Genomic DNA, 12,092 nt, shown 5'->3' with positions numbered 1-12,092 from the left:
CTCCTCGCAGCGATGCGTTACCTGGTGAAGTCTGGAGGGACCGGCGTGGTGACGAAGGACTGCATGGGTTTACGGTGGACCTGCTGGAACATGAGCAGGATCTCTGGGCTCTTAGAGATGAGTTCACTCTTACTGCACGAGTGAAGCTGTTCAACACACAGAAAAAGTCATCAGGAATGGAGTCACACCGAGCGCCAAAACGCAGCTAAACGATCAACGACGCCGAGTTTTCCTTGGACCGGATAGAATAATCTATATTGAGTTTCTATCAAAAACAGTTTGGTGGATCTGTTGCTTTTCATGTAATGAACTAATGCACCGTGTTCCTCTGACTGCAGGTTCATATCCCAGTAGAATAGAAGCAAAACTTAGGTGTTAGGTTATTGTTTGGAATTAAATTGGTTGCAGAGGAAATTTTGTTGCTGCTTTCAAATTGCCCGCTGCTTTTTATTAAAGCATTTTCTAATTAGTCACTTAATATGTAGACATAATATCACACCACTATATTCTCATAATAATAAATCGTTAAGTTACGATATGACCTTTAAAACGTGCAATATTTCTGATAGTTTCTGTTGTAAAATCATGCAAATATGGCATGCTTTCTGACTTCATTTGGTTCTAAATTCTGATTTTAAATAATCTCAAAATGCCAGTAATCAATAATGAATAAAATTAGTATGCACAATGTAAAAGGAAATGTTTAAAATGAATTAACTGCATCCTGCATAAACTTTGAGTTAACACACTATAGTTTTTGGCCTTATAATTACTGGACAGGTGAACACTACCAGTTCACAAATAGAAGTCCAACATTATAAGTAGTTAATATGCTGAATCTCTCAGCTTGTAGTTCTTCTGACCCCCAAAATAGATCAATGTGGTTTCAAAGTGCAGCTCCAGGCAGAGATTAAAACTCCTAAAAACACATCTGTGTGTATCGGAGTTCAAATATTTAGACGTTTCTTCCATAAAAATAACTCGTTCCCGTTTGAAAATGGTTTAGATGCAACTCTCGCATTCTCTACCCACTCCTCCGCTGCTCAAACACATTAACTCACTTACGACTCTGTTCAAATACCGGAAAATTACTCTACAGGACAAAATGAATACTGGATTAATACAACCATACACGCCCTGACGAGAAACAGACTCTCAAGAAGAATAATGATACAGAAGTCCCTCCTTCAAAGTGGAAATGCACAGCCATGGTCTGGACCAGAAGTGTCAAACTCATCTTAGTTCAGGGGCCACATGGAGCCCAACTTGATCTTAAGCAGGCTGCACCAGTAAAATCATAACAAAATAACTGATAAATAACAACAACAACTACACATTTTTCCCTTTGTTTTAGCGCAAAAAAGTACATTCTGAAAATGTTCACATTTAATTAACTTTCTTTTTACAAAACATCATTAACAACCTGGAATTTCTTATGAAAAATAAATGAAATTTTTAACAATATTATGCTTCAGTTTATCATTTGTGTATCAGAACTTACAGATCACATTGTCTACAAAGGCACAAAACATTTAGTCGCAGGTATCTGGAACTGGCTCAATTTTGACCAGCAGGACGACATGAGGGTTAACACAATCTAGCAACATAACAACAAACTGTGTCTTTATAGACTACCCTGGTACTGAATCAATGGCTCAGTGTGTGCTGTTGTCCTGTATGAGGGTGTTTTTGTTTAATGCTACACAGCTAACAATAATATGCTGCAGAGCTAAATGAATGGAGGCTTTGATCTGCTGCAGACTACCAACCTGATGCTCCACCTCCTGCAGCAGAGACTCCAGCAGCTCCGTCTCCTGGGTCAAGGACGTCTTCTGGCCTGGTGGGGAGGAACGCATTTCTATTTTCAGCGTACTTGTGGTGAATGTCAGCCCTGATGGAAGCTGGTGAGTGTGTGTGGGCGCTGAGTGCATGCCTCCACTCAGTCCAGATAAATATTTCATATGTATATTACCCGTAGCTATAAAAAGGGTGGCTCTCGCCGCTTTCAGCAGGGTGTCTGCATATTTTGTTAGGTGAAGGTCTCGACCTTTAGACACATTTTAGCGCCATTTATGGCATCTTGCAACAACAGGAGCCTTTTTCAGACATGGAATACGTAACCTTGCTGCTTCTTCAACCTGTTACAATAATACTTATTCTGTTTTATACACACACACACAGACACACACACACACACACACACACACACACACACACAGCTGAATTTATTTAGCTGGTGATTAATGACCACAGGGAGCTTGAGGGTGACCCTGACCGCTGCTGCTGCTGCTGTTGTGGTGAATCTCCAAAGAAATTCTGCAACAATTTAATCATTCCTTGGGAGGAGAATTCTTCTGCTCACGACTTTAATTCCTGTTTACTAACATGCTGTATCCTTTCCTTGGATTTTCATGTATTCACTGCCCTACATCACATGGAGAAAACTGTTCAATAATGTTAAGTACAATTGTCTCTTTCACAGTGTATCCTGATTAATTAAATTTCTTTTGTTTTCTTTGAGTATGAGAGATAATGCATGACAAATGCATTACTTTGATCTCAATGAGTCTCACTGTGTATTTAATCTTGTGCTGCCCTTCAAACTAATCTCAGGTCATTTAATTCACACTCACACTGTTTTTTGTGCTAAGGCCTCTACACACTGTGCAATTTTAACAATCTTATAAGTCCACAGCTTGCTACACTGTACGACGTGACTCTAATCATCTTGGGGCACGACGTGAAGTTTGCTCTGCAGATTGAGCGATGAAAACGCAGCTGAATCTCAGCCTACAATGAGTCGATGTGCATGCACAAAAATAAAATGTCATCAGCGTGTGCTGTCCATCCATGAAAAATAAACAAAATCGCAGGAACACTAGAGGAACATGAAAGGAGTCCTCGCCCTGCTGACATTTACGCAATTCTGCCGCTGTATCCTTCCATGCTTCGTCCTTTTTTGTCCGGTTGTGGTTCAAGCTGGAGGACACGTCTAAAAGGCTTCTGCTGCCACGACTCTACTAGGCTGTCTTCTTTGTTTAAATCCCACATACAGTCAAGCACAAAATTTTTCATACCCCTAGCAAATTTTGACTTAAAGTTACTTTTAAATGTAAATAAAAGCTGAGAAATTATTTTTTACACAATGATGCCTCTTGTGCATCATCTTATATATTTTGGGAAACACTTGTGTCATTTCCAATCAAAAAAAAATTTGCTGGTTGAATAAAAGTAAGTTAAAGTCAAAATTTACTATGGGTATGAATAATTTCAGGCTTGACCGTACTTGTTTCGATGCGTTTTGCCGCTGTACCACAAATCATCTGTTTGGGTTTATTGATCAGTACGTCATTTAATCCTGCGTTTCTATTGGTTAGTTAGTTATTGTAGGTCGCAGCAGCGTCACACTGAGATGATCACCCAGAATTTATGACAGTCAGAATTTTATGGCAGCTTGTCTTTGGTCACCATGACAACGGCCGTCCTTGAACCTGTCTCACAGTGTGACGTAGGACCACCGATTTAGAGCCAAGACCAAAGATTTCACCACGATTATCTCACTGTTGTTATCTTTGGTCTGGGACGGCTGAAAATCGTAGTGTGGAGAGGCCTTTACAGAAATGTTTCTGGTCCAACCTGTCAGATTACTGTCATGATTTTTACATCAAACTGGCCGGTGTTCTTACAGACAAGAAAACGTCTGAAAAGATGGCTCGTGCATGTCTGTCTGAAAGGGGCGAAGGATAAATTTAAACCCAGACTGAGGTTAGCTGTTGTTCAGATAAAAGCTTCTGTGTTTCTCCCATTTTAAATTGTCTGAGTTACTAAAGTCAGGACAGGAACTGTTGATAACTATAAATGCAGCAATACAACATAAAAATACTTCACCGATAAAAATCCCCCCCTAAAAACACACTACTGCTTCCAGGAGTGTCTGCATTGTGACAGTGATGCATGTGGGAGTCCTACCCATGAGGGTGATGAGTTTGTTCTTCAGCTGGTTGTCCAGACGAGCGATCATCATTTCCACAGCATTCCGGATTTCTCTGACTCTCTCATCCTTCGCTCCCCTGACGGCCTCAACGTTCCTCTCCTGACACAACAAACACACACAAACACACAGGCTGACTAACCGGTTCCATTTCAATAATTCAGCTTCACCAAACAACTGAATTATTGAGACTTTAGCGCCATCTAGTGGATGTCAGTACGACAGTACACCCATACTACATATACTACTATAATGTAACACCTGCACATTGATTTAATATTTTTTTAAATACAAGGTCTTTTTATGTTGTGAAGTAAAGTGGAAGTTAAACTACATGAATAATGATTGTGTTGGGCACCAGTTGGAAGTAAAAAGCTTTGCTGGAAATTAATTCTGTATTGAGCTGAGAGTTTAAAGTGGATCTGGCAGATCACTGGAGCTATTTCTCTGGAGTTGTTTTTTCTTTTATACCAGACTACAAGCACAAAAAACAAGAACAAGAAGCATATTTATTAATTTGTCACTACATTTAACCCTGCATTGTTTTTTATTTAAACAGTTAAGAGTAAAAAAGGTCTTACAAAAATATTGTCATGTAGTAAAAGTACGTGCTCTGTGACCAGTTTTATTTTTTTTATATTAGGAAGCAGGTAAAATTGCACATTTACTGTTTCTTTAGTACCTTCTTGCACTCAACATATTCAAGAGAAATCTTCCCATCAGGATCAGGAGATGCTAAACCAGATGCAAGAACAAATCCTATGAACAGATTTTGATGATTTAATGTGTCACATGCAGTAATTTTTTGGCATTTAAAATGGCCTTTTAACCACAAACACATTTCAGGAATGACTTAAACCTGTGAAATCTGCCAAAAACACTTGACTGAATAAAGAATTATCATGCTTTAGTCTGAATTGATTTAGAATTTGATATGGGAATCGACCTAACCAATAAATAAACAAATGAACTAAATGCTAAATAAATCTGTTAAAGCGTCAGCATCCTCGTTGGATAATTTACTGAAGGAGACTGGAAGAGAAAAATCTGTTTTTTGCATCTAAACTTGTCAAACCACTTCCTCTATTTCCGTAACAATGCAGTGGCCTGTCACAGTCATTACATAATCATCTGATTGTAATTATCGGAGCTGAGCGCCATCAGTTTGCATAATCGTCACACTCATTTCCATTCAACTGAAAAACAACTGGATGAAACTAACAGAAATGTCACAGTTTCCACCATTTACACCTCTGATTCTGCTGCAGTTTAATGACACCAACTGTTTCTAAAGATTCTTCTCTTCTAATATTTTAACAGCTGCATTTTGGTGAGCATTTACTGACATTAACATCACGGATTTACCTGCAAAATCAAACATCCCAGCACTACTGTGGGCACATTTTGGTTTTAAATTGACTGAGTTCAAAAACTTTGTCGCAAAAAGACGCTAATATCGCTAATCTAAAACTAAAAGAGGTGAAAAATGACCAGAAAAACAGCACTACTGACACTGCCAGGTTAGTTATCTAATGATCACATTTTTACCATTTCTGAATGACACTCGCTAACAAAAGAGTGTCAAACGTGGGCGGTAATTATCCCTTCAAAGGGCACTCATTGAAATGCTCTGAAATTTAAAATTTCAACACTAGAGCGTTATTGGAAGACTTTATTTACTTTGGTGACATTTTTCTAAATTTTTAATTTTCATGTTGAAATTCAAGGTCAATGAAGTTACTACATACAGTCAAGCCTGAAATTATTCATACCCCGAGCAAATATTGACTTAAAGTTACTTTTAAATGTAAATAAAAGCTGAGAAATTATTTTTTACACAATGGCACCTCTTGTACATTGTCTTATTATCACACCTGTGTCATTTAAAATCAAAAAAAAAAAATTGCTGGTTGAATAAAACTAATTTTAACCCTCCTGTTGTCCTCATTTACATACACCAAAAAAATATTGTTTCCTTGTCTGAAAAAAATCCAAAATTCTGCAAAAAAATTCCCCAAATTTCTGAAAATTTGCAAAACCTTCAGGAAGAAAACTCCAATAATTCCTTACAAGTTTCCCTTAAAAGTTTTAATTTAAAAAAAATCCCCCAAATTTGCCAAGAAAATTCTTGGAAATATGTTCAAAAAATTAGTAAAAATCTTCCCAAAAAATCCTAAAAATATCTAAAGTGATTCCATATATATCAGTAAAACTTCTAATAATTTCTTTAAGAACATTCACATAAGGTTTTTTTTGTGAATGTTAAGAAACATTTTTAACATTTCTTTTTTTTCCACCAAAAAATGTTCAAAGATTTCCCAAAAATGTTGAAAATGTGGACATCAGAAGTTTCACTGAGAAAATATTTTTTTCCCCCACATTTTCAAACTTTAAAACGGGTCAATTTTGACCTGCAGGACGACACGAGGGTTAAGTAAAAATTTACCATGGGTATAAATAATTTCAGGCTTGACTGTATGGTTCCTGCCCATTAGTGGTAAAAAAAAAAGAAAAACATTCCAAGAAATGTAGATATCATCACTCAGAACAACTACTCAACCGTAAAATGTGTGTGTTTCGTCAACTAAGCCTGGTTAGTTTGGATATTTCGACCTCAAATATGAAAGAGGACCGAGCTGCAAGTCCATCTTTTTCCATGAAAGAGAAAGTTTGGTAAGTGGTCAAATGCCACGATGTAGTGTGATGTAACGTAGAGTGATCTTCTCTGATTGGCTGGGTGGAAACCACATGCCTCTCGACCTCACTGAGAGGTGGGAGAAATGCCGTATCTAATGTGTGGAAGTTACCAAATATGATCACTGAAGGGTTAACCTTATGACCAAATCTCATGAATACACACCTCATGAACATACTGAACTAATCAAGTTCAGAAAAAAAATGTGCAATAGGAGAAGTTTGATGTATCTGACTTGGAAAAGCATTGAAAAATGCTTTTACACGAGGCTCTTTGTGTGAAGTGTTAAGTTCACAGCTCGCCCAAACAGAAAGGTTTCATCCTCTGCAGAGTAAATGTGCTTGATAAATGTCAAAGCATTCAGTTGATATATTGCAGTGTTTCTCGTACAAAAAGGAACAAGCCGTCCTCACCACTTCTTGGACCAGACTGATGAGCTCCATGAGGCGGCGCCGCAGCTTGGCGACCTCCTCCTTCACCTTGGTCACGTGCTGCTCGTAAATCTCCACCAGAGGCTTGAAGGTGTGGCCTCCATGCTGGAAACAACAGTCATGCTCAGCTTCCTTAACATTTACTGCTTTCTTCCACTTTATATAAAAGAAAAGGGAATATTTTGAGGTTTCTGACTGGTTTGGAGAATTAACATATCACCTTGGATATCAGAGAGCATTTTTTTAAACAATTTTGTGACATTTTATCAACACAACTATTAAAAGAAAATAAATCAGCAGACTAATCAGTGATGAAAATTATCACTAGATGCAGCCCTACAGTCCTAGATTTTAAAATTCAGTGTTTTTTTTATTTTATAGTATCGTACAGCAAGTTTTTCAGAGTATACACTAACTTTTAATGTTAATGTTACTGACCTGCCTGTTTTATGTTTTTGTTATTTTTGCTGTTCTATGTAAGCTGCCGAATACTTTGAATTTCCCTCAGGATTTCTTAAGTATCTATCTATCTATCTATCTATCTATCTGTCTATCTGTCTATCTGTCTATCTGTCTATCTATCTATCTATCTGTCTATCTGTCTATCTGTCTATCTATCTATCTATCTGTCTATCTGTCTATCTGTCTATCTATCTATCTATCTGTCTATCTGTCTATCTGTCTATCTGTCTATCTATCTATCTATCTGTCTATCTGTCTATCTGTCTATCTGTCTATCTATCTATCTATCTATCTATCCATCTATCTATCCATCTATCTATCTGTCTATCTGTCTATCTATCTATCTATCTATCTATCTATCCATCTATCTATCTGTCTATCTGTCTGTCTATCTATCTATCTATCTATCTATCTATCTATCTATCTATCCATCTATCTATCCATCTATCTATCTATCTATCTATCTATCTGTCCATCCATCCATCCTTAGTGGAGAGTTGTAAATGATCATCACTGGTGCTTCCTCCTCTGCCTGCATATTTGAACCTAACAAGAAAAGCTGTGAAACGTTACCATTCCTCCCCACAGAGCACACTGGTGGCAGATGCATTTCTTACAGGTCCAGCAGAAAACACTCAGCTTCTCGTGGTGGTTCTCACATCTGCAGAGGGATAATCAGACAACACATCAGACAGTAAGAAAAAGCTCACAAGCATTACAAAATCCACAGAGAAGCTGTGTTCATTCTACACACAGGTAGCAAAGCTCAGGTACCAGGATATAACAGAATAAACTAAATCTCTCTGCATGGTGACAGAATGGGACAGGATTTCTATCTTCCAAAAACAGGACAGCTGTTAAACACTGACTCCATGTTCATACAGTGAACTCATTTGCATCACGGTGGGAGTCCTGACTTCCATTAAAGCTTTGGGGACATTTTTATTTTAAGCAGAAGCCGTCCCTCTAGAGCAAGTCTTGCCACTCGGCAGCCATCTTTGCAACGCCTCCAGGCAGATATTTCAAGCTAACAAGATCAGGCTGAAATCTAAATGAATGAGGAGGGGGAAAAACTGCGACTGACATAAAAACGGCATGAATAGACTCACCAGTCAATTCTTATGTCAAGTGCTTTAAAAGATTGATGACTTTACCCCAAAATCAGGAATAAAAAACATTTTCCCCTCAAGTTATCTTGTACTATGAATGTGCAGTTTAATGACACCAGACTGCATGAATGTAGCAACATGACTGTCTGCAAGTTTTACATTTAGGCTGTTATAAAGCAGACGGTAAGCCTTTTGAAGAAAAGTGTCAGACAAGTGTGTTCAGCGTTACAGGATTCTGTCATTTTTTTATTTACTTATTTTTATTTAGCATTTACTTAACCAGGTTAGTCCCGCTGAGATCAGAGATCCCCTTTAAAAGGGAGACCAGCATTGTTAAGTCCACCTCTCTTTCCCTCCAAAGGACGCGAGGACAACTCAGTTTTAAACTTCCAACACAAAACTTTATTTTCCTTCTAGTTGGTTGGTCAGAGTATTTCAATAGGTTGTAAACCTTTAAAGAAAGAAACAACATTCATAGCATCAAACACAGAACCAAAAAGTTTACATATTAGTCTCTTAATCATTTAAATCAACCAATCATACAGTGCAGTTAACATAAACTTGCACATAAAAAGCAAATAAACATTTCACCAACCATTGGCGTCTTTGGACTGAATCCATGAGTGGACTTGGCTCTTCTTTGTTCTTTCCTCGTGTCTCTCTTCTGAAGTGTGTTTGCCAGACTGGCTGAGCTTCCCCCAGTCCTTCCCAGGTGCTCTATATCAGTGATCACTGATCAGGTGTCAAGCTGTCAAGCACCAGGTGTCAGGTCCCTCCTTGCTGCTACCAGTGCATTCTGGGAAGTGTAGTTTTTTTTTTTTTTTTTTTTTTTTTTTTTTTTTTTTTTTTAAAGGGTCCCATGTCCTGAGATTCAGCTCAACACCTCCCACTTGACCTCCTGGTTTTTCCAAACTCAGCGAGGTCACAAGTCCTTTACACCTCTCATTGTTCTTCAGTGGGAAGTAGAATGACAAGACGTCTGACATCTCTATGAAGAATTGTGGCTGGGATCTTCGTCTGAAGCCTCTTGGTTCTTGCACTTTTTTCCTTTGTGGGCCCTTTCTTGTCATTTGGCTTTGTGATGGGAACAGGATAGCTGGGAAAAGTCTTCACAAGCACATCTCTTACAATGCCTTTGCTGTCAGCATTAACACTGACCACTCTAGCCAGCTTGTACTGTCCTCTCAAGGCGTTTTGGTCAGCCAACCAGACCACATCTCCAACAGCAACGTTTCGATTTTCGGGTGTGCCATTTGTTCCTTATGAACAGATTAGGGCCAGCCAATTGGCTCCACTTCCTCCAGAATTTGTTTACTTCCGCTTGGATACTTTGAAGTCTTTTGTAGGGGTAGCCTTCAAACTGGAAATCTCCAGGGTCTCCCTTTGGACTTGCACGTCCTAAAAGCAGAGAATTTGGTGTGATGTACTCTATACAGTCTTCTCTGCTTTGAGTTCTTGCATCAATGGGTCTCTCATTTGCAAGGGTTGGCTGCCATGAAGAGGAACGTTTGGAATTCTCCCCATGAAAAAACGCCATCTCCACCAAGGTTGCTTAATGCCCGCTTCACTACTTTTAACAGCTGCCTCTGCTGCACCATTCCTATGCGGGGAGTCTGCAGGGTGGATCTTCCAAGACCACTCTGTTCCATGTTTGGCAGCTGTGTCTTCAAGTTCATACTTGTTTAGTCGGTCAAGGAACTTGTGAAGCTGTTCCAGAGCAGGCTTGGCCCCTACAAAGTTAGTGCCTGGGTCTGACCAGAGTTTCTTGGGTGTCCTCTCAGTGAAGTGAATCTTTGATAGGCTAGCAGGAATCCTTCTGATGACATGTCACTCACCACTTCAGTGTGTATGGCTCGGGGGGAAGCATGCAGCAGAAGACGATTCCCCATACTCTGAGGTCTAGTTCTCTTTCTGACCTCATCTTTAACTTCATAAGGGCCCAACAGGTCCATGGGTGGTGAATTCAAAAGGTTGCAGCTGGGCCTGATCGTTCCAGAGGCAGGTCAGCCATGATTTGTTGACACTGTTTTGCCATATGTTTTCTTGCAGACCCACACAGCTGTCAACCGTTTTCTTAGCAAGTCCCTTCGGCCTTTTATTCACCCAGGCATTCTTCCTCATCCGGAGAAGAGTTCCTGCCACTCCCTCGTGGTTTTGCTTTGTGGGATTCTTGTGCCAGGCCATGTAGACACCCATGCTTCAAAGGGTAAAACTGGTACTGCCGTCTTATCTTCATTGAACATTTGAATTCTGCCTCCCCACAAACTAGCAGTCCCAGAGTTTACTATCCATGTATACCGCTAAATCCTTGCTTACGCGTTGTGTGTCAGGAAAAACTGCACCTTCTTGAGCTGCAAGGAAGATTCATTGATGTGCATCTTCTAGTTCGCTGACAGTCAGCACAGCTTGCTTGGGTTATGTTTCCTCCCACTTGACTGTTTTGGGGCCCGACACTTCCTCTTCAGCCACTGCTTGGCAAGCTAGGCAAACCCAGGCGACGACTCTCCACCAGTTTGGACAGGCTGCTGAAATCTTTCTACTTCCACAGTATCTTTAACCCAGCCAGTGGGCTTCCTTCTTAGAAGAAGAGTTGGTTTACCACAGGTTTTTCCTCTTGGGTTTCACTTTTTTGACTTTGAGTGGTTTGTAGGTCCTCCTTCTGCTGACGACTCCTTGCTTGAGCTCTGTTAACGCACTTGAGAAAGCCTTCCTCTGAAGCTTGTTTACACTTCCCTGGGCATGAGCTGCGACCTCACCAGCCTGATTTTATAGGCCACTCCTCCACAGGGCCACTTCAGGAACTCTGGTCCATTTGCCATATGGAATCCTCCTTCAAATCTTCAGGAGTGCCTCCTCTGTTATGAGGATCAGCTAATGTTCATCTCTCCTCGGACCACCACCAGTCTTGGCACTGGTCCAGCCTTCTGGAATTTCACCCACTCTATTTGCAAAGAAGGTTTTGTACCCATAACTGTCTCTTTGAATGGCTCCTAAGACTGTTTGACTGTTCAAGTAGATGGAACCATCTCTCGATCTTCATTCGAGCATTGTTTTTCCACATACTTCATGATCCTGGCAGCGAAGACAGCACCACAGATTTCAGCTTTTACAGCTTCTCCCTTCTGATCCAGAGGTGTCAGCTTGGCCTTTGATTCCACCAATCGAACTTCAGTGCCTTGACTTGTCTCCCATCTTATGTACATAACCGCTCCATAGGTTTTTTTCACTTCCATCTGAGAATGTGATGCCCCAAGGTTTCCTTTCCAGTCAGCTGCGTGAGGCTTCTGTGGAAGTTTACCTGTCCAAGCTGCACATATTCTTCAAAAAGCTGTATGGCTTCTTCTCTGAGACTGTTTGAAAGAGGTTGGTCCCAGGTTTCTTGGGTTAGCTTGCCACCCCTTCCC

The 12,092-nt window shown here is 39.9% G+C and overlaps 1 protein-coding gene and 1 long non-coding RNA gene across 2 annotated transcripts in view; both read right to left on the bottom strand.

The window, feature by feature from the left end:
* trim37 (tripartite motif containing 37) overlaps positions 1 to 12,092 on the bottom strand; it is a 44,137-nt gene that overhangs the window by 24,088 nt on the left and 7,957 nt on the right. Inside the window, exons 6-10 of the mRNA XM_023270310.3 lie at positions 8,153 to 8,240; positions 7,100 to 7,222; positions 3,970 to 4,093; positions 1,770 to 1,837; positions 22 to 146 (exon numbers count right to left, since the gene is read on the bottom strand). Of these exons, the coding sequence (XP_023126078.1) occupies positions 22 to 146; positions 1,770 to 1,837; positions 3,970 to 4,093; positions 7,100 to 7,222; positions 8,153 to 8,240 (528 nt within the window). The remainder of the gene's footprint in view (positions 1 to 21; positions 147 to 1,769; positions 1,838 to 3,969; positions 4,094 to 7,099; positions 7,223 to 8,152; positions 8,241 to 12,092) is intronic.
* LOC129350525 (uncharacterized) lies at positions 9,068 to 9,926 on the bottom strand. Its single transcript, XR_008603961.1, has 2 exons — positions 9,284 to 9,926; positions 9,068 to 9,139 (listed from the first exon to the last, which is right to left on the bottom strand). It is a non-coding gene; the product is annotated as an uncharacterized LOC129350525 (long non-coding RNA).

Source organism: Amphiprion ocellaris, chromosome 14, assembly GCF_022539595.1.
Source record: "Amphiprion ocellaris isolate individual 3 ecotype Okinawa chromosome 14, ASM2253959v1, whole genome shotgun sequence".
NCBI lineage: Eukaryota > Metazoa > Chordata > Actinopteri > Pomacentridae > Amphiprion > Amphiprion ocellaris.
This window is presented reverse-complemented; position numbering and strand designations above follow the sequence as displayed.